Below are 21,674 nucleotides of genomic sequence, written 5' to 3' on the forward strand. Positions count from 1 at the left end.
AGTTTAGCTTTTCTCATTCTTAATTGCTATAGGACCAAAATAATCCTTCCTTTTCCTCACCTAAAGCCAAGCCTATCGACTCCCTCTCTTCAAATATCAAAATTCCTGAGATGGAAGACACCATGAATGAGATGTCTCTCTCACCTTTTACCCCAGCACTGAATCTTATGCTGAACATTTTTTTTTCTAATTTGCCTTGCATTATGTGACTGACACGTAGCACTGATCTTTGCCTTGCTGTGTAATGGACAGAGCTGAAGAACATCTCCTGCTTGATGTTCCACAGCTTTCCTTCAAGCTTGCCAGCTAGTGATACTGTCTATGTGTATGACAAATTACTGTGCTGTTTTAAGCTAAAATGGCACCATTTTGAGGAATTGACTCTCCTGGGCTGGCAAAGATATTCTGGATTTTTAAATCAGTCTGGCTTTGGTTGCCACAGGATGTACTGTTTATGGCTGGTTATCTCCATCCCTGCAGTGTTTTGCTCTGACTGTAACTCTTATTGATGGCACCAGCTGTAATTAGAAAAGAGCTGGAGCAAAGGAAAGGCCTTTGGCTTATCTTGTGGCTGTATAGTTCATCTGAGTCTGGTCTATGGTGGAAATCCTAAGCTTTGCAACACAGGCAACTGCAGGCAGATATAGAGCATGATTAGAGATCTAATTTTGGCTCTTGTGGGGTTATCTTTGGGATGATATCAGCCAAACTTCGTTACAGCTGCTGTTGAAAGAAATAACAAACTTTGTTCCATTTCTGTTCTCTTCTATTTGGGAACAAAAGCTAGTTTAATTATGACAACAAATTAGAAATAACTGTTACAAGCACGTAGTGATCTGATTTTTTAAAAACACAGCCCCATGTGAGATACTGTAATGTCTCCCTAAGTAACTCTTCAGTCATTAGTGGTGTGTGGTGCCAGTGGCCCAAGTGCTTTCTGTGAAACAGAGCTGAGGGCTTGGTGTGCATTAGGACAATGTGTTACTGTGTCCTGATGGGGGATGGATGACAAACGTGTGAAAAGCTTATTCTAGTCAGTTAGAAAGGACTTCTAAAAAATACCCAGTTCTAGTACAGTGGGGGGGGGGAGTATAACCTCTTTTTAGTAGTTATATTTTGTAGTTCTTAGTCTTAGCTGAAAGCTTTCTATTATAAATGTACTTCCTCAGAACAGTTGGCTTAACTTACACTTTAAAATGGGGGGGTGGAAAGGCAGTTCCTTCTTCTTAGGAAAAATATGTTAAAATAAGTTACTTATGGTGCTGCATTGGTTCCCCCTTCAGCAGAAGTGTATTCCCTTTCTAACTCCTGCCTAATGTAACATCGTGGTTAAGAGGATGAGATTTCTATCTTGAAAATGAGTTCCTGCCTGTGGGCATTGCCTGCTGCAGTGAGAGTTCTGAATTACAGATCCTGCCCTGTGAGTTACTGAGCTGGCTCTGCTGCCAAGTTTGCTTTCAGGGTAAGGAAAAGCAGCCTGCAGGGAGGAATGGGGCTCGAATGTTCACCAGTGGGCACAAGGCAGGGTCAGCATGGCCTTTCTTCTGCTTGGGGTGGTACAGCTCCTCCGAAAGTACCTAAGATTTCACTTGGGAGGAACTGCTGTGAGCTGGATGAGGTGTCTTAAGGACAACAAGGACAAGCCCTGGCTGCTTTCCCTGCTTGCTGGGTGGGTTTAATCTGAATTGGTACAGTGTGGTTGGAGCAGTCATACAGCTCTCTATCCCTCTATGTTAGAGCACGAGTCCTATGAGGAGCAGCTGAGGGAGCTGGGGTTGTTTAACCTGGAGAAGAGGAGGCTCAGGGGAGACCTCATCACTCTCTTCAACTCCCTGACAGGAGGGTGTAGCCAGGTGGGCGTCAGTCTCTTCTTCCAGGCAACCAGCAGTAGGACGAGAGGGCACGGTCTTAAGGCGCACCGGGGGAGGTTTAGATTAGACATTAGGAAGAAGTTCTTTACAGAAAGAGTGACTGGGCTCTGGAATGGGCTGCCCAGAGAGGCGGTGGAGTCACCGTCCCTGGAGGTATTTAAGAGACTGGATGTGCCACTTAGTGCCATGGTCTAGTAGACAAGGTGGTGTTAAGTCAAAGGTTTGACTCGACGATCTCAGAGGTCTTTTCCAACCTCGTTCATTCTGTGATTCCGTAGAGCCCCGGCGCAGGTTATTGGGGCGCAGCCCTTGCTCTGTTTGGGGTCGGGACCTCGCTCGCCCCAAAGCCGCCGGGAGCCCTGAGGGCTGTCGGTGCTCCCTCAGCGCGGAGCACAGTGGCTCCTCACCCCTTCCCGGAGGGAAAACCCCCCGTTCCCGGCGCGGGGGCCCCTCGCTCCGCCCCGGAGCCGCCGCGGCCCGCCCTGCGCTGGGGCTGCGGCGCCAGCCCAGCCCCGCTCCGCGGCCGCCGCCGGGAGGGAGCCGGGCCCGTCAGCGCCGGCGGCCGCGGCCCCTGCGCCGAGCGGCGGTAAGAGGGGGCGGCCCGGCCCGGGGGGCGGCCCCGGGGGCCCGGGGGTGGTGGGAGGGCGGGGGGCGGCGGGCAGGGCCCGGGCCCGGCACCGCCGAGGGGGCGCCGCGGCGGCTCCGGGCCCGGCCGGGCAGGGCTGCGGGGTGAGCTCGGCTGGGTGAGCTCGGCACCGCATCCCCGTGCTCCCTGCGCATCCCACAGTCCGCCCCGGGCTCGTTTTCCCCCGTGGCCCATTGATGAGCCTCGGCAGCGGCGCCGGGAAGAGCGGTGCCCGGGCCGGGGCTGCAGCCGCTGCTGCCGGCGGGCGGGGTGGGATGGGGACGGCACCCCGTGTGCTCCCTCGGGAATGGCGCTGGGAGGGACCCGGGAGGGCCTCACGCGGAACGGGCTGCGGAGGGGGAAACTGCGGAATTTCACAGGCATCCCTTGTCATTTGGAAGGGGGACGGGGCTGCAGCTCGCCTTTTGCTGGGTTACAAGGGAAAGTAGGCTGCGATGTGGCAGGTGAACAGAGAGAGAGCTCAGCGCTGGAATGAAGCCTGAGGCAGGGCAGCCCTCGGGGTCAGGGCAGCTGTCAAGTGCTGTCTCCTGCAGAGCAGTGGGGCAGCGCTGGTGGTGAGAAGGAACTGCTTCAACCTTGGTCAAGGTGTGCTCCATGGAAGCAGAGTGAAATTTGTGTGGTGCTGGTGTGCATCAGATGGTTTGAGGGACCTTTAGAGAAAAGAGCCGGTGGAAAAATGTTTTGTTTAAATTTTAATCTGTTGGGGTTTTCTCCTGTGTTTTCTCTGTTTTTATTAAAAATAAATGAAAGTGCCAAGAAGTAGACTTTGCTCCATTAAGAGGCAGAATTGTTTGTGTGAAAGGAAAGATGATGATTGTGCTTCTGGAAGAGGTATTGTCGAGCTTATTTACCCAGTGGAAAGAGGATATGTTCTAGATGTGTTCTGGCAAATAATAGCAGTAATCCAGCAGAAAAGAGTAGACTGTTGCAAACTAAACAACTAAACCAACAAGTGTGCCTTTTTAACTCATCTGCTGAACAGTCACTTGGTAGAATGGCCCAGGAGTTCTTGTACCTGCCTTCCACAGCTGAAATAGGACTTTTTTTAAAGAAATGGTAATTAAATGAAACTTTTGGGTTTGAGGCTGTAGCTCTTGAGCTGCCATTTTATGGGATGTAGTCTGCATGGTAGGAATGATGACCTGGTGGGCAAAGCTGGGGGTAGCAGTCATGAGACTGATTGTCATCTTATTCCTGTCATTTATCTTCTGTGAGTCCTCAGGCAACTTCACTTACACCTCGATTTCCTCTCTGTAAGTAAGGTATATTATATTTCCCTGCTTTTCTCAGCATAGTGAGCCTAAAGTGCAGTGAGAGATTGAGAGGCACTAGGAAATGTTGTGTGCTTTAAAGACTTAAGTGTGTTTTGGTTGAGTCATCTTTGTGGTTCAGATTTTGACTTCAGGAGGATGCTTTGTGGATGAGACCGGATAGGAAGAATGGCTGTCTAGTCTGGTGGAATGAATGTGGAAGCCTTTATGATAGTGCTTTTATCCCAGCCAAATTCAACAACAGACCTTCCTCCTTTGTTTAACCAGTCATGGTTTTTATTTTATATTGCAACTTTTTGCTATGATCTTCTTTGTGAGCAACTACTTTATTAACAGAGCTCCTCATCCTCCTGCTGGTGGAGTGTTTGCAGTAACAGACCTTCTGTCCCCCAGATGGGAGATCCACTTGTCCTGGAGTGTGTCACTGGTTTCCCACTGGCTTCCCAGTTCCTTGCTGGATGGGATGCCTGCAGTTACACCCAGCTGGAGGCTCTCTCTGCCTTGGTTCAGAGGGTGGCAATGTGACTGCAGCTGTGCACAGATCAACCCTTCCATGTCCCAGCCTTTGTGTGTGTGAAGAGGGACATAGTCAAGCATTTGAAGCAGGGACATCAGTGACTCTGTTCCAGCTGTAGGCCAGTGTATGATTCTAACAATACCTGTACTGATGCCTTGGTTTTCCCATGTAATTTATCCCATGCTTTTTGTACTGTTTCCTTTTCTAAAATAGAAATCACACAGTGCTGTGGGCAAGTGTTGCATGCTGTTGTCTCTCATGCATCAAGCAAGATGATGATCCTGAGTCATTGCTGTGGAACAAAACTGTTTCTGACATGCACTGAGCTTTCCAGCTGTCCTGTAGAATCCCACTGGTGCAGTCAATTTAAGCACTGATGGAGCAGGGTTGGTTATTACAGCTGCTGTATGAAAATAAAAAAGTCTCAGTGTGCATTTTATATTTCTGCTCTGTTGCTTGCTTCTGCTGCATCCTCTTTGGTGCTGCAAGTATTTTCTCCTAGTAGCTGTGAGGTGCCTCTGGAGGGTGAATCTCTTGCTCAGAGCTTGTTTCTTTCAAATTTTGAAAGTGGGCATGGTGGGATACCAGGGGAAATAGGAAGTTTTTCCAGAAGCTTTCTTTTATTTTGAAAGGCAGACTCTTTCTGACTCCCACTTCACAGAACATCCAGGCTATTTAATTGAGTTAGAGACATCATACGCTCTCTAACAGAGCTCTGTAAAACTGAAATCTTAACAGCAGCTTCTTGCATGACAGTTTTCATGGTGGATGTACAAATTACATCCTCCAGAGGGAAATCTGAGTGTGATATAAGTGAAGATAATGAATGGTGAGACTTGCTTTTCTTATGGTAATTTTTTCATTATAACTTTGGCTACACTGCATGTGTCTGTGACGTAATATAAATATTTTGGTAATGTAATAAAAAATTAATGTAATAAACTAATGTTTTAAATACTATAACTACTCTTTACTGTCTTTATTAAAAACCCCTGAAATTTTATGCATAAATCATGACTCTTGCATGGAATGAAAATATGGGAGTAGAATTTTATATTGATTTCTCTCTAGTCCTTTTCCTGCTCCTTAATGCTTTTGGATGGCTCAGAGCGAAAGCTTTTAAGTTCTGAGCAGCTGGGGTAGATCATAGTTCAGGAGTATGTTATGTTGAGGAAGACTTGTTGCTGTGTAGTGAGGAAACATCTCATTTGACATAATCTTTTTGTAAAACATTTCTGTAATACTGTTCTGAAGGTCCTTTTCACTGCTCTCTCAGAAGCAATGCTAAGAAAGAGAACTAAGTATCTTTTTCTCTCTCGTCTGTATCATTATGGCAAAAGGGAGCAGTTTCAGATTTTTGAGAACTTAGTAGGAATGCAGATTAATAAATGGTAGCTGTGTTGAAAGCATCCCATTTGGTGGGAGATGGGAAGTGAGTCACTGAGTCCAGGTCTCCTGCCATTATAGGGATGACATCATATAATTCCTCACAAGAATTCTTTCATTCTTAACTTTTTTCTTAATCAAGAGAACTCCTGGAGATGTTTTCCCACTCAGCCATGTCATAAAATGCCTATTCATTCCCTTTTCCATGTTTTTTCTTTTTTTTGTAAGGAACCAACTGAAAATGTCTCAGAATCCTGACAAGCTGCACTCAAGTGAAGAAAGGCTGAGTGGTTTGGAGGATGGTCAAGAGGAGAACTCGGACAACCCGGATCAGTCTGTCCGAAAAAGGATCCGGCAGAGCGCTCCAGGGTCACACAGAGATGACACACCCAAGTGTAAGCAAAACTGCTTTATATGAAATATAATTTAAAAAAAAAAAAATCTGTAGGTTTTGGTGGAGGCAATCCTAATGTTTCATACCATTCTGTGCAAGTTTGACTGTCTTGCAGTTAAATATAGCGTGACTCCTGATGGTTTGCTCTGAAACTGTTTGTAACACCCTTTTCCCCATTTCTTTTAGTACTTAATTGTGCACAGTGACCATGTTGCTCTGATCCCCATGTGTCTCAAATACCCTGGTGTGTCTGTGCTCATGGAAGGGGTAAAGCACCATCCTGGGGTGTTCCAGCTACAGCTGCTGCTGTTTGCCTTTTTAGCTGAACCTTCTGGATTGTTGCAGCCTCTGTTTCCACTGCAGGGCAAGGAAGGCTGTTATCAACAAAGGAATGTCCTGTCATCCCCCTCACAGTATAGATGGAAAGTTGTATATTTTATCCTAATACTAGTATCAAGCAGGACTGCATATTTTAAACTTACTCCTAAGGCATATTTTTCCTTGTCATTCTGCTTTTAACATGAGGAGCTGGATGCAACATGGCTACCAAATATTCCTGGCAAATCTATAGATGAAACCAAGGGGAGGTTTTCTGGCTCCAGGGGTTCAATTCAAAGAGGCAGAAGTGCTCAGATAACTAGTTTTAAATTTCTGGAGAGAGTGTCTCAGCCTGTAACATTTTGTTTGTTGTATTTTTTTGTTTGTTTTTTAATGGAGTTGTTATTACTTGAGGTTTAGTGTTGTGTTTAGTGTCATGTTACACAGAAGAGATGTTCTGAGGGAGTTTATGTTCTCATGCCCTGCTGGTTGCCTGACAAAACGGGATGTATGTGTGGAGAGAAGCTCTGAACACATGAAAGTAAAAAGCATAGCACAGTCTTGCACTGCACTGTACCACAAAGAAGTGGTGGGTTTCAAGCCCTTGCCTTGTTTAAGGGAGCAGATGATGTGATTTAAGAGTGTTCTGTGGCAAATGAGAGTCTTGGCTTTTAGTGCACCCACTGCTGGAGTGAAGTCATTTGGCAGTGGGACAAGAGCACTCTCTTTCAGCTGTGAACTTTGCTGTCTGCTAGTGCTTCTCAGAATATCAATCCTTGCTGTGTTCCCGGAGTCACCCTGCAACATTAAGCTCCAAGCAGAAGGAAACAAGGATTTAGGAGGGCTGCAGGAGAAGAGCAAGATATTAATGAAAAATTAGCATGTTGGAACCACACTGTGTATACTCAGAAGAGCTCTGAGTGGCAGACAAGGGATGGACAGTTACTTTTAAAAGACCTTTTCTGTGTAATTTCCTAAGTCAAATCAGCATGGGTTATCAAATGAGACTGTCATAATAGTTTGCCTAAAACATATCTCAGTGAACCCAGCCTATGAAGATCCCTGGTTCATTTCTTTCATTTTGGGATTAGTGTGTTGCTCCTATGCCTGGACTGTAATTGAAGTGAATGATGTACAGAGAGGAATGGATCCATTGGGGCAGTTCTGCTGTGGCTCTTTCCCCCATTCCACTCCACAAGGTGTCTTCTGGAGGAGCCAGGGTGAACCTTGCCATTCCTGCCTGCCTCACCTGAGGACACTAATGATCTGCCTTTCTCCTTTTTCTCAAATACCTGGACCAGGGAAGAGCTGTGGTGCTTCTCCTGACTTTTGGGAGGGCATTGCAGGGCCCCCCCCCCCCCCACTGTGTGCACTGACACTGCCCAGAAGGGAGGACCCTTCACCACAAAGAATCAGTGCTCTCAGCTGGCTTCAGTGAGATGGGATTACTCCCCTGAACCAGAGTGACCTACACCCTTGGCACCTTCTCTGCCTTTCTGTTGACTTGTTCTTAGAGTTGTGACACTTCCTGCACTACAGCAATGCCACTGGTGGCCCAGGGGGATGTTCTGTACCCCAGAACTATTAGGAGCCCTGATTCCCAGTACATCCAGGAAGCAAATTAAGTTTTTTGAATTGTCTGCCTTCTACCTGCTAGATTTCCACAGTCAGTCACTACCTTTATCTCCTACCTAATGAAAACCATCCTGTTTTTTTCAATGTTTGGTGCTTCCTGCTACTCACTTATGTGCCCCAGGGCCCAGTTTGAAGCTGCTGGTCCATCCTGGTCAGTCCCAAATGCCTGCCAGGGAAAGAGGTCTTAGGCATTGGAGCTGGGAGTAGGTCTTGACATCCTTTGTTGCTTGGATGGTGACCTCTGGGGGAAGAGTTGGGAGGAGTGCCAGTTGCACTGGAAGTAATGAGGATAATTAGCTACTGGTGTGTTACCGCTTAACACTTTTGTGATTTGTTTGCTGGCTGCTTTAAAGATGAAGTAATTTCCCTGAAAAATGTAAAATTGAAATGGCAACGTCTACACTATACTTGTGGAAATAGTGTGGTGAAAATGCTGGTGATTTAATTATTTCTTCCCACACTATGGAGAAAGATGATAAGATGCTATTAATCCTTCATAAAGAAGTACTGGTTTGGGTGTGGGGTTTTGTTTGGGCTTGGGTCTTAAAAGAGCTTGATAGAACTTGGAAGCAAGTTCTGAGCCCTGAATATCAACTGGGACTCGCGCCTTTGTTTTCTGTAATACTCCAAACCTGTGTCATCCACCAGATGGGAAAGGAAGAGAAGGCAAAGAATCTTCAGCTGACACTGCCAATTGACCCTCTGTACTGTCAGTAAGGTGGAAAGGGTCCAAAAGTCTTAGGAGACTTTATTTTCTGCAGGCTTTTGTAGAGAACTGTCTGACAGTGTAATTTGTGTTGCAGCCAGTCCTCCTCGACCTGTGTCCATAGAAGAGCTCATGGAAACAGCCAAGGGAGTCACCAACATGGCATTAGCCCATGAGATTGTTGTCAATGGAGACTTCCAGATTAAACCAGCTGAATTGCCAGAACACAGGTAAGATTGTTACCTAATATATCTATTAAAATATCTCTATATATATCTATAGATAAAGTTTGCATCTGTAGAACTGCAGAGCAGCTCTGGGGGATCAGGTGAAGGCTCTGGCTGGTATCTTGTCTGGCAGTGCCTGATAGGGAGTAGGAAACAATGTAAGAAGAAGTTGGTAAACAGTTGGTAAACAGTTCTGCTGCCCAGATATATGTGTGAGCACGAAAGGTGAACCTCTTGGAGTAACTGTGGGACAAGTCCCAGTGTGCTGTGGTTTCTTGTCCCAGGAGTCAGGCTGCAGTTTCCCACATAGCCCAGTGTGACTGCAGCATTTTGAATTAGGAACTGGTACTGAAGCAGTGGAATTTGTCTATTTTTTTACACAAACTGATCTGGGACCTTAGAGTAGTTGCAATATTTATGCACTGAAATACAGAAGCTTTTGTGTCAGGGAAGTTACTTCATTTCTGTTAGGTTTACTAATGACCTTTACCTGGTAGAATTGCCTTTACTTAGTGAGGCCTTTAAAAGGAACATGAATACTGGTCTTTTGAAGACACACTGTAATTTTTGTGATTTATTTTTTAATTTATTTTAGTTGTCTAGTTTAGGTGTAGCATAGGATGAATTTTCAAGTACTTTAATTTGTAGCCAGCTTTGCTTGTGTGTAACCCTTTATTAGGACATGAGCCATTCCAAATCCTGCATCCAGTTTTTCTTGCTTTTCCAAGTAACATAAAATGACAGATCTCTCCTCTGTTAATCATCATATATTCATTATTACATTATATTCATATTATTACGTGCTCTTCCTCAGGAGCTGTAGGTTATCTTTGTAAGGTGGTGCAGAGACAAGTATCATTCTTTCTAACTGGTCATGTTTTACCCACAGCTTGGAAAAGAAAGTCAGAGACATTGTGCATAAAGCTTTCTGGGATTGTCTGGAAGCTCAATTAAAGGAAGATCCACCAACATATGATCATGCAATTAAACTGTTGGGAGAAATTAAAGAGGTAAGATGATGTGATACCAAGGTAAATTATTGAATTTGAGTAGTTCATTGATATGAATGAGCAAAAGTGGTCGAAGCTTGGCTTTTCATAGAAGACTCTCTTGTTCTTTTTCATTACTGTATCATTGTCTGTGAACATATATAAGTTGTATAACCCCAGAGGAGAAATTTGAGTTTAAAGCCAAATGCAAACCCATGTAAGATGATTAAAAGGTAAGTAATACCAGTTTCATAATTCCAAGCTTCCTTCATGTTATGGCAGTGGTATTAGTTATGGAATCAGTGGGATGCCCCAACACTGGGCTGATAAAACTGAGCACAATAGTCTGAAGTATGATCTGTGCTATAGAGTATTTACCACTTAGTAACTTCAGTATCACACGGAACAAGGTAAAACATCTGGAGTTGGTGAGTGGTTGGTTAAAAAAAAAAGAGAAATTCTACTTTTAAAGGGCATTTAATTTAAATAAGAATATGCCCCATCCCTTGAAGTGTCCAAGGCCAGGTTGGATGAGGCATTGAGCAACATGGTGTAGTGGGAGGTGTCCCTGCCTATGGCAGGGGGCTTGGAACCAAATGATCTTTAGGGTCCCTTCATCCCAAAACATTCTGTGATTCTATGACTCTGTAAGAAGTGGGTTTGATCCTTGTGCTCTTTGATATGTAGAACTAATGCACTGTTAAAAACCTTCCATTTCAGAATCTCCTGTCTTTCTTGTTGCCTGGTCATACTAGACTGAGAAACCAGATTACAGAAGTTCTTGATCTGGATTTGATAAAACAGGAGGCAGAAAACGGGGCCCTTGACATTTCTAAGTTGGTCAAATTTGTTATTGGGATGATGGGGACTCTCTGTGCTCCAGCTCGAGATGAAGAAATTAAGAAACTGAATGATATTCATGAAATAGTTCCTCTGTTCAGGTACTGAAATGGTGTTTATTAGTCATGTCCAGAGTCCCTTAAATAGTTGTAGATGTGTGTGTGTGGGGGGGTGTCCAGCAGGGCAAACTGCAGCTCCTAGGAAAAAAAAGAGTGCTAGGGAAAGGGAAACAGCTGTGGGTGTGAAGGGGAGAGATGCTCCAGGAGTCATTAACAAGGACCGTCTCTGTTCTGGTGAGTTGGGGTATTTGTCTGTCTCCTGCATGTCAGTGAAGGACATTTTCTTAAATGCCAAATGCATATAAGCCTCAAGACAGCAGGTGAAGAGTCAGTTTGTATCAAAAATTAACATCAACAGCAAAAGGAGAAAAAAAGCCCACAGGAGTATAGGAAAAAAGTACTACTGGTTTCCAACCAGTTTGAGCTCTCTTTACCCCACTCTCTGTGTAAAGTCCTGTCAGTTCTAAAGGGAGTGTGTTGTACCCACATCTGAGAGCATCAGGGCTTCTGCTCTGTCACCATATTCTCAAGTCAAGGTCTCAGTAGTTAGAAGTTTCACTAACCTTGCTGTTTTCTAATTTGCAAAGCTTCCAAGAGTTCAGGATTGACTTGGCAGAATTATGGCCAGCAGGAATTAGGTTGTTTTGAAATTAAGATGTTGTTATTTGGTGGGGTTTTTTTGTGTTTGTTTTTTTCTTTTCTTTTTTTTTCCCTTGGGTCTGATTATTCACTTCCCACTGAGGTTGGCTTTCTAGGCTGCCAACAGAGAGAGCATGCAAGCTTGGAAACCCAGATGGCTTTTATATACTCAAGATACAGCACTGCACATCCTGGGAGATGTAATCTATGGAGCTAGTGAAGTTAATTCCATGGAGGCTTTTTTACAGGAGAGCAAGATTTCTTTCCTACTTGGAAGAGGCACATGCATGCATGTACATGCTTGCTCAAGCTTTCTCTCTGTCTCATGCTTTTAAATGGTTAAGCACCCTGTTACTGTTTCCCATGCATGTTTTTGCTCTTTCCTTAGACAGTCTGTAATAAATCTTGTGAACAGCACCTCTGAAACATGTGCAGCCTTGAATAACTTTTTCTGTTTGTTTGTTTAGAGCCATTTTCTCTGTATTAGACCTAATGAAAATGGATATGGCAAACTTCGCTGTCAGTAGTATTAGGCCAAAATTAATGCAGCAGTCTGCTGAATATGAAAGAAAGAAGTTTCAGGAGTTTCTTGAGAAACAGCCAAGTATGACTTTGTTCCTTTCTTTCTTCCCCTCTGACCTCCTAGTAAACTGCGTGTCTTTGCTTGTAGAACATGAAAAAAACCCAGATATTTTTATAAGTTCATATGGTAAATGACAGCTCGTGCCCGAAAACTGCGGTTAGAAAAAATCTGCCAGAACTGTAGTTCTGCACTTAGTGCACTGGAGTCCAGTTTAATCTCAATACAGTGTAGGGCATGATTACCCAGCATCATCTCACCTCTGATTTCCTGTAGCTGTGTGGTTTTGTTTTAGATGTTCTGCTTGATGCAATAAACGAAATGCATGTCATCAGTTGATATTGTGGGTATTAGTCATAGTCACTAATGGGCTTGTTTGGAAATTATTGGTGGAAAAACCTAACTTTGAGAGGAGATTTTCCTAACAAGATTTTTTCCCCTTGCTCCTCCAGATTCTTTAGACCTTGTCACAAAGTGGTTGCAAGAAGCAGCGGATGATCTTGCAAAGCTGGGACATGAAATGTTGCCTCCCCACCCTAATGATGGTGCTACTGGTGGAACCTCCACCTTGTGCTTCACTGCTGTACAAAATCAGGCCTATCTGAAGCTCCTAAAGTGGGATCATGTGAACAGGCCTTTTCCAGAAGTAAGTATTTAACAAAAAAAAAATGGATGCTGTGCTTGTTCCGCTCTTCTGTTTCTGGGGCATAGCAGAAGCTGTTCGGATTTGTAGCCTTGCGACAAGTGCAATACTGAAACATTTATCTCTCCATTGGGAGCTTCTTGTACTCCTTCTCTTTCAGTTCTGAAACCTGCTTAGTTGGAAAAGAGGGGTTATTGCTTTTCATTTCACTCCTGGTGCTGTCCTGCTGAGCATCTTGCTCTTCCCTGTGTCATTGTCGTACCTTTTCTGTTGCATCCCAGTGTCCCTTCCCGGCCCAGCAAACTGACCCCGTACTGTGCTGGCTTCCTCACTCGTTACAGACAGTGCTCATGGACCAGACCCGCTTCCTGGAAATACAGCTGGAGCTGGAGCAGCTCCTCCTGGTTGGGACAGTGCTCCTGGTCACGTTCAGTGCAGCAGGCCCAGCACTTGTTGATGTGCCTGGATTTGCGGAGAAAATCAAAACCATTGTCAAGGTGCTGCTGACGGGAACGCATCTTCCGTGAGTATGGAATGGTCCTGGTCACACAGGGGCAGGTGTAGCTCTGTTTTCACCCTGGTAAATAACCAGTGTAAGCCTCTCTGTCTCCTCCTGGACTGCAGGATATGCAGAGAAGGTGCTGAGGGCTTTCTAAGAAGCCAGGCTGACAGTTTTATTTCAGCTCGCTCACTTGGAGTTGTCTTTTCTTGCTCTGCTCTTTTATAAAATGTGCACACTGCTTTTCCAGTGTGCTTTTATGATGCCAGGCTGGCACATGAGGCTGCCAGCAGCTAACCCTGCCCATGGTTTGGGCCAGGCTCCTGCAAGAACCTAAGTGTGGCACACTGCAGATTTAGAGTGATTGCTGTACACACAAGGGTTGGTGACTGGTTTGGCATTAGCCAGAGCTGTCTGCAGGCAGAAAGTCAGCTCTTGTGTGTATGGATTGTTCAGACTGGAAGTCTTTAATGCTCTCCTACTTCCTTGGTTTGGAGGTCAGCTTTATTTTTCATACATCTCTAAAAGGTACTATTCTTTATAATTCTGGCTTTTGTCTGCATTATGCTTTTTCCATTGCATTTGGTAAATAAGGCAACTCTAATTGAAAGGTTTATTATCAAAAGGTGAGAAAAAAAAAGTAAATATCTGGTTCAGTAATGCTCTGCTCCACGTTCTGTAGCTCCTTTAACCTGAAGGAATCTCTGGCCACCATTGGGGAGAAGGTGTGTGCCGAAGTGAACAGCTGCCTTTCCCAGCACGGCTTTACACCGTTCTCAGCAGAGAGAGAGACTGTGCTTAAAGGGCAGATCCAAGCAGTGGCCAATCCAGATAACACCATCTACAGGCTCATAGGTACGTCTGGCACTGCTGCTCTGCTCTCCTGTGACCGTTCCCTGTGTAACTGGGTGGGGGGGTGTCGTGCTGGGCTTCCCATTTCATGTCTCAGATTACTTGACTGTGTTTCAGGCCTGTTGCATTTTACGTGAGATTACACCATTTCTAACGGACCCTCTCTTTTGAAAACAAACCAAACCCCATTTTTTTCCAGATTCTCGAATTCAAAAGTTTCTGGAGAATTATCTTGCATCCAGTCACCAGAAAACACTGCCTGCTATCCCTGGGGGGTTAGGCCCCATCCAAAGAGAGCTGGAAGAGGTTGCTGCCAAGTACGTTCGTCTCGTCAACTACAACAAAATGGTCTTCAGCCCTTACTATGATGCAGTCCTTGGCAAAATACTGACTAAGGAAGAATCCCAAGTTGTAGGGAAGCCAGAAGAGTCATAAACCCAGTTTGTGTGCTACCAATACGGTATTGTCAGCTATTAAATAAAAATTGTACCGATATTTGTCTAGGAAAACAGCTTTCCGTGTAAATACTGGTTCCTTCTAATTCACGAGCGATGGTCGATGAAGGAAATACACGAGGTGCAGAAGGGGTTCTGAAGTAAATGATGAGAGATGCATTTTTAATGTAAGGCTGCAACCTAGGGGGGAATATCATGGTAGTTTTCTGGCTGTAATTTTTACATTTTGGAGCTGATTCTAGGTAGGGCAAGTTTAAGAACAAAACACTTCGTATTTAAGTGGCTCATTTTAGGGCGTTTAACTCTTAATTTACAGTGAATTTAGTTTAATTAATCCAGAGCAGTTTAGCAATGGTTCTTCCCAGAAGGGGTGATATGGTTTTAAAAAAATCTTACTTTAAAGAATTAAGAAAGCTAAAATTCTAGATGAGGAACTTCAACAGACACAAAACCAACCCAAACAGCACTTTATTGTAACATTATGGTCACTATGGTAGGCTACTAGTTTTTTCTGCATTTTACTGCATTTTTAATAGCATTTTTTTGCTGTTTACCTGCAGATGTTACAAAACATAATATATTTTTGTAGTAAATTTTCTGGTTATTGGGTAACTGTCCTCTGCTATGTACAGTACTTACAAAGGTGGCAATCTTATAGATTGCAGCTGTATTTATCTCTTGTAAAGACTTAAGAAGGGCAGAGCTAAAATGTTTTGATAAAAGTGGTGTTTCCTACCTTGTTTTGCTAGTAGTTTCCTCCTTTTTATGTGAGATACTAATTTTAAAGTAAATCTGTGTCACTTTCAGAAGGTGGATTTAAAGTGTGTGAAACTTCAGGCTGGAAAGTTCACTTGTTTGGTTTTTTTTTTAAAAAAAGAAACTACAACAGGAGACGGTTGCATATTCAATCATGTCTTCAAAAATAGCCAGGAAGTGCAGAGCACTATGGGCAGTATAAGTGATTTTAATGCAGTGTGAGAGATGAATGACTTAGTTTGAATATACAGGGAATATTTTCAGTAGATTTTTTTCACTTTGTAGAGGTGTTCTTGGAACTTAGAATATTTATAGGCCTTGAATTTCATTAGCTGTGTGTTGTGTAGATGAGTGTTCTCAGAAGAGCTCAGTGATCTTACAGCCTCGTTGCAGCTTCAGACTCAGCTGGGAGGTAAGTGCATCTGAAATTTCCCTCTAGTTGAGCACAACAGTGTATTACAGTAATCAATATTTGATGGTTTTAGGAAAGCAAAGTTCGTAGCTATAAACAGTAAGTGGTCCAAGTACTAAGCTATCCAAGCCAGAATGTCTTTGAAAAAAAGCAAACAACCAACAAGGTATGTCAAATAAATAAATAAATAAATGGGCCCTTTTATTGCCAACCACCAGGTTAATTTATGAATCAACTAGTCAACCAAAGTAAGAGAACTTCTAGAAGCACTTGATTATGAATCAATGCTTCCCTTTCCAGTTTTCCTTTAAATCTCTGTGGATGGAGGTGCACTGACTTTGATTTTGGAGGGAGATAAATAAGACCTTTTTTCTATATTAGCCTATGCAACTCTAAACCAAATTTTTCTCATTGATTACAAACCCCTTTCCCCAAGGGAAAAAAAACAAACCACCAAACCCTGTAAGAGTTTACCAGTTCAGACAGATTTTTTTCTCTCTTGGCTAAATAAACTCAGATAGTGAAATGAATGTCTTTGAATCTTTGGCAATTCAGAAATGAGAAGGTTGGTTAGCCAGGCAAAAAGGGTTCTGAGTAGGCTTTTGGTGTGGTCTTTGTCATTGTTTGGATCAGCAAAGGAATATTAGAGAGGTCTTCAAGGTTGCTGTGTCTGCTTACTGGGCTTTGTTGTTACTGCAGGACCCACCTCTCAGTGCAGCCGAAAGCTCTGCAGCTGTGGAAGTTAATTCCACAGTCTGAGTAACAACGAGCTGCCAGAGCCATTATGGCTGGAGATGTAGCCAAAATAACAAGACAAAGCTGTTTTCAGTTTTGCTGCTGTTATTTTATCTGTTAGCATTGCCTAGGAACTGCCTTTAAAACCCCTGGGACTTACACACACTACACAAGGTTAGATGCCGTAGGGGACGATCTCGAGGGTGTGGGGAGGAACAACAGGACAGTGAGACACTCAGAAAAGCCTTTGAACGACATAACTGACAGCAGAGTGAAGGGGACTGAATTATCAATGACTGCTCCCAGGTCTGGGATTCAGGGTCCAGGTGTCCTGACATTGCAGCAGGGACTGTGCTGCCAACAGTGCTCGTGTGTTGTTCACAGGGTTGATACAGTAAATCCCCTCTCTCCTCACAGGAGGGGTTTGATCCTAAGGCTTAATATAGGAAAAAAACCATAGAACCACAGAAGAGTGCAGTACTCTCCTCTGGCTCCAGTCTCACTTCTGGGGGCACACACAGTGGGAACAAATGCCTCTGGGGGTGGGTGCTGCAGGCCTTCCAACAGTAAAGATCTGAAGGGACTGTAATAAATGCCCACAAGTGCAAATCACCTTAATGATTTTCCCAAGGTGTTTTTTTTAATGAGAGCATCTGACAAACAGTGTCTCTACATCCTCACAGAAAGAAATAGGGAGATACAACTGAGCAGCAGAGCGAGACAGGAATTCCAGGATTTCTAAGGCCAGTTCCTCCCTCCACCTGAACCTTTCTGGGGTTCACCTCTCCCCCTGGCAGAGAGAAGCACTGACCCACAGGCAGGTGTGCTGCTGGAGATGGGAACGTCTTGAACTTTCCCGAGTATCTGAATGTCCTGTAGTCCAAGGGGGTTCTTAAGATCCTATCAGAGTGCCATTCTGAATAGCCAATTACAAGTTAAAAGCTCAAGTACACATAGAAACTGCTTTGAAAGCTCATATACTGGTTTTTTTTTTTTTAGCTTGTTCGAAGATAACAAGTGAAACGATGTAGCTGATTATTAACATTTAGCTTTGTACCTTTACAGTGGAAGAGGGGTGCAGGTATCCAGGACCAGCCTGTGTTAGCCAGTGGTCCTGGACAACCCACCTTTGACACATATACTGAGTTAGTCTTAAGATGCTGTCTTCTTCAAACAGTCATGGAATTACAAGCAAAAGTGTACTGTATCCTCTAGAAAAATGGAAAACAAGCTAATTCTAATATGTATGCTCTGACCAATTTCCTGTGACGGTCTTATTAGCATTGCTTTTGAAGTGGCTGAGTAATATTTAAGAAGTACCTTGTTGTGTTTGAATAAAACCAGAATGAGGCATGAAGTTACGGACATCCTTTTATTTTAAAGGAATGGGTTTTTTTTGGTTTTTATTCGATTTTCAACTACAAAACAGATTTCTTACATTCTGCCATAAATAAAAACGGACAATAAGGCAGTACACTACATGAACAAACTGAGAACAACTGTTTTCCAGAAAATGTGAATTAAAAATGCTTCACAAGTATAAGCCATCCAGTTTTTAAAATAAAACTGTTAAAAAACCCACAAGATTTCAAGTGGTAGATGTGAACACCCTCGAAGAACAAAATACAGTTTTGACATTTTTCACTTGAGGTTCTGAAAACCTCATTTTGTTCAGAGCACATTCTAAGGTTGTTCGGGCTGTTTTCAGATCAAGAATCATATGGAAGAAGAGGCACCACAGTAACAAAACCATTTTCAAGGATTTTTTTTTTTTTTTCCGTTTGCAGCTGTCCCTTTTAAATGCTTGACTTTTAAGAGACTGATTCAATGCAAGTCTTTGTCTGTCACAGCAGAACCCCAGACTTGTTTCACCGGATTCTCTTTTGCTGTCGTGCTCTGTAAATGTCATGTACAGGGGGAACTACGGATCCTTTCTCCTCGTCGTCATCAGAATCCTCATGTGATCTCTTCACAGCCTTGTTGAGGATGGTGCTGTTTTCCACAGGTCCATTGCCCTCCACAGCTATTTCTGGCAGGCCGCCGGTGATGATCCGTACAGCTTCGTCGACAGCTTTAGAAAGAGGCACAGATTCATGTGAGCTGTGGAACTAAATTCCCTGATCAGAAATCAGCAATGCCAACAGGGGCACCAAGAGAGAGACCTTGTGGAGATTTCCGGAACATAAAACATTTTTCCTGCCCTGTTCTACAGATATTAAGTCTTGACTGTGTGAAACTCTGAGCAATGGTGAACACTAATTACAAACTAGATGCTGCTGCTTCAGCTTGAGCCCTCCCTCTACACAGGCATTGAGGTCACCTGTGAGCTTAAATAAACCAGGGAGGCCTATTGGGGAACAGTGTAACTAGTTCATGATTCACCAGAAAGCAGGCAGAGCAGTTTCTGCTTATCCACAGAGGAAGCCCCAAAAATACTGTGTATGATTTAAATAGATATTTTATTTTCACTCAAATTCAATCAATCCTAGCTTGCTTTCTCTGTGATCTCCCTTAGCTTGTCCTCAAGCACTGGCAAGGATGTGCATTCAGAGCTATGCCCACCAGTGAACTGCTGCAAATCTGTAATCCCATGTTACAGCCATGATGCTGCTGGAAGTAATGCCCTGCTGCTTTTACAGGATATTCTGAAAGCCTGAATTTCTTTCCTTCAATGGTTATCTCACCAACATCTTATTAAAGGAGCAGCTGGTGATTTTCAGCTTTTTGGCTTTTTGTTATCTCTCCCCCCAGGTAAATGTACAAACGTCTCTATGTAGATTCCAGCCTAGAAGCACAGCCAATCTCTTCTGCTCTTAAACACAAATTGCACATATGTAAATGAGGTCTGGATTTCAGACAGCAACATCCATATGTAAAACCATGTCTTATGCAGCACTGTCACAGCTTCCAGAGAGGACAAGTAACTTACTGTCTGGCAGTTTGCATCTTCTAAATATCTCCATGAGCTCATCCACTTGAACAAAGGGACCCTGATTTGTTAAAAAAAAAAAAAACAAAACCAAAAAAAAAAGTTTAGAAGGTTATTTTCAATAGAGTGATACATACTGTGGTTCTGTCACAACAGAATCTCTTCCACAGCTTCCCGAAATTTTGAGAATGCATTAAAACAAACCTGAAAACAAATAGGAGGTGGCAGGAGCTTCATGAGAACTACAGCTGCTGGTGGAACAGGAAATACACCACCTGGGACGGGATGTAAACCTGGAGCTGTGGGAAGAAAAACTATATGAAGCCAGTGGAAGACAGCTAGACCAGAATTGTTCTTGCAGCATTATTATTTGATGCAAATAATTGCTACCCTGTCCCTTTGGCCTCTACTAATTACATATTGTTTAGTCAGTGAGCTGGTCTATGAGCAGTGTGTGTAACAGCTTATTATCATTTAACCCAAACTACTCGTACTTATTTCCATGTGACCTTAATACGAAGTAAAACACACACAGTGAAATAACAGCCTCAAATTTAAGTACAGGTTTAGCTGACTGGAGACTGGGGAAGTCTCTGATTAGGCTGACTCAACACCCAGGTTCATAACTCGCCGCCAGGTGAAACACAACCCCCTCCGAGCGAGGTCTGACTTACGTGCTAAGTGTCTTGGCTGGAATGGAATCATCTGCTGAGTGTCCGGTTTGGGATATTCGGGTTTTCTGTCTACTTCATCCTTGAGAACAGGCACGATGGAAGGTGCAACCACAGGGTCTGGAATTATTGCTGCTAGCTTGGCACGGGAGACATCCTGAGAAAGGCAATCAAGAGAGCGCTGAACTCGGCAGGACCACATGGCTTGTTTAAATTACAGAACAAAACATCTTGTCATCATTATAATTTCTGATGTCCTCTTACAAGACCATCTGGGCAGAACTTGCATGTTTTCATCAAGCATTTTAGTCCTACAGGGTCCCAGCTGGGAGTGGAAACACTTGTTTCTGCTACTGAACGGGATCACGTTTGTCATTTTTGAGCGACCCCATTTTTAGGTTAAAGAGATTTAGGTGAACAGGTGCAGACCACTAGGCCTTCACAACTATCATTTCTCCCTCATTTCATTCCCTAGATTGCTTTAGCTGGATAAGAAATAAAGCATAAGGCAGTCAGCAGGCATGCAAAGCATCGGTTCAAACAGGATTACGTTTTGGCACGTTACAAGCAACAGGAATGAGCCCAAGGGCTGAACCATCTTAGGTACACACTGCCCTGCAGGCACCTCACAAGAACTTCTCTCTTGTACCCACACTTTTAACTTCAAAATAACTTTGTCCCCACTGCATTCAAAGGAAAGTGTTCAGTGGCTCAATGTGACTCTGATTTCCACCTATCAGATTATTTTACAGCTCCGTGATGAGCAACAATTCAGCTGCTTTGCTGACTTTGATGTCATCTGTATTTTTCAAAAATTATTCTTCTGTGTAAGAAATAACTGGAAGCTGAGGCACTGTTTTAGAGACATACATTGAAGGCCCTCTTCCTGTCCATGCAAATGGCAATCAGCTGTTTCTCTAGCAGCCTGTTTACTTCACGCTTAAAAAAATATTACCCAACGTTTTATCCTGTTCTATTGGTTTTGGAAGTGTTATGACTGAAATAGTAGTTAAAATATATGTGGTTAGAAACAAGACAGGAGACCACCAGATAACAGGGTCTGGCCCAGACTTTAAATTCCAAATGGCAGCACCAAACCACTTCAGCCATAAGAAACAACAGAAACAAGCAGGCAGCCACTGATCTCTCTGGACAGTTTTCCTCAGCCACTGGCAGCAAACACAACAGACTACAGAGTGTTTGGTTTGATACAGTTCTCAGTGAAGTGGGTGGAGTGTTGCCACCTTGGAGTGGAAGGACAGCCAGTGATGTTTCACACAGATGACCCAATTCAACAAACTTCTGAAAGAATTTGGGTTTTTGAAAGAGCTCGGGCTTATGTTGGAAGCGGAGGCCTGTACTGAGTGGTGATGGCACGAACACATCGACCTTTCCGTGGGAAGATGAAAGGTAAATATGAATACATGAGGCTGCAGTTGTCAGTCGTGTTCCTTGCTCCTTTCTGCCCTTGGCCCACTAAGCAAAGCCTGGCACTTTGCTGCCCAATGAGACAAGGAGGAGAAGGCCTGTTTTACCTGCTTTTCCCTCAGGGGGAAAAGTGTAAGGCAAGTCCTAAACAAGGAATTCCTCAAGTTTACTGGGACTGAAAAGCACAACAGTAAACTGAAGTGTTCTTACCCACTT

At 43.7% G+C, this 21,674-nt stretch overlaps 2 protein-coding genes across 4 annotated transcripts in view; one reads left to right on the plus strand and one right to left on the minus strand.

The window, feature by feature from the left end:
• The first annotated feature begins 2,401 nt into the window (after positions 1-2,401).
• On the plus strand, positions 2,402-17,787 carry TCP11L1 (t-complex 11 like 1). Of its 3 annotated transcripts, XM_032689934.1 has the most exons (11): positions 2,402-2,457; positions 5,920-6,086; positions 8,842-8,974; positions 9,861-9,981; positions 10,681-10,901; positions 11,966-12,102; positions 12,531-12,724; positions 13,063-13,244; positions 13,903-14,075; positions 14,272-14,389; positions 15,569-17,787. In XM_032689934.1, exons 2-11 carry the CDS (start codon positions 5,933-5,935, stop codon positions 15,585-15,587), a joined length of 1,452 nt encoding a protein of 483 aa, XP_032545825.1. In that variant the 5' UTR covers positions 2,402-2,457; positions 5,920-5,932; the 3' UTR covers positions 15,588-17,787. The 3 variants fall into 3 exon arrangements, with proteins under 3 accessions (XP_032545825.1, XP_032545823.1, XP_032545824.1); XM_032689932.1 differs by having other exon boundaries at positions 14,272-17,787; XM_032689933.1 differs by lacking the exon at positions 2,402-2,457 and adding an exon at positions 2,594-2,614 and having other exon boundaries at positions 14,272-17,787.
• The window catches only part of CSTF3 (cleavage stimulation factor subunit 3), a 47,965-nt gene continuing 44,078 nt past the window's right edge, over positions 17,788-21,674 (minus strand). Inside the window, exons 18-21 of the mRNA XM_032689931.1 lie at positions 20,034-20,187; positions 19,564-19,658; positions 19,360-19,420; positions 17,788-18,501 (exon numbers count right to left, since the gene is read on the minus strand). Of these exons, the coding sequence (XP_032545822.1) occupies positions 18,299-18,501; positions 19,360-19,420; positions 19,564-19,658; positions 20,034-20,187 (513 nt within the window). The 3' untranslated portion in view covers positions 17,788-18,298. The remainder of the gene's footprint in view (positions 18,502-19,359; positions 19,421-19,563; positions 19,659-20,033; positions 20,188-21,674) is intronic.

The sequence above is a fragment of the Chiroxiphia lanceolata genome, chromosome 6 (genome assembly GCF_009829145.1).
Source record: "Chiroxiphia lanceolata isolate bChiLan1 chromosome 6, bChiLan1.pri, whole genome shotgun sequence".
Taxonomy (NCBI): Eukaryota; Metazoa; Chordata; class Aves; order Passeriformes; family Pipridae; genus Chiroxiphia; species Chiroxiphia lanceolata.

Bases quoted from the DNA above. Each gene is read 5' to 3' on its own strand.
- TCP11L1 (XM_032689932.1), top strand. From the start codon at position 5,933: ATGTCTCAGAATCCTGACAAGCTGCACTCAAGTGAAGAAAGGCTGAGT. The intron at 9,982-10,680 runs GTAAGATGATGT...CTTCCATTTCAG, and splicing joins TGTTGGGAGAAATTAAAGAG to AATCTCCTGTCTTTCTTGTT. The intron at 12,103-12,530 runs GTATGACTTTGT...TTGCTCCTCCAG, and splicing joins GTTTCTTGAGAAACAGCCAA to ATTCTTTAGACCTTGTCACA.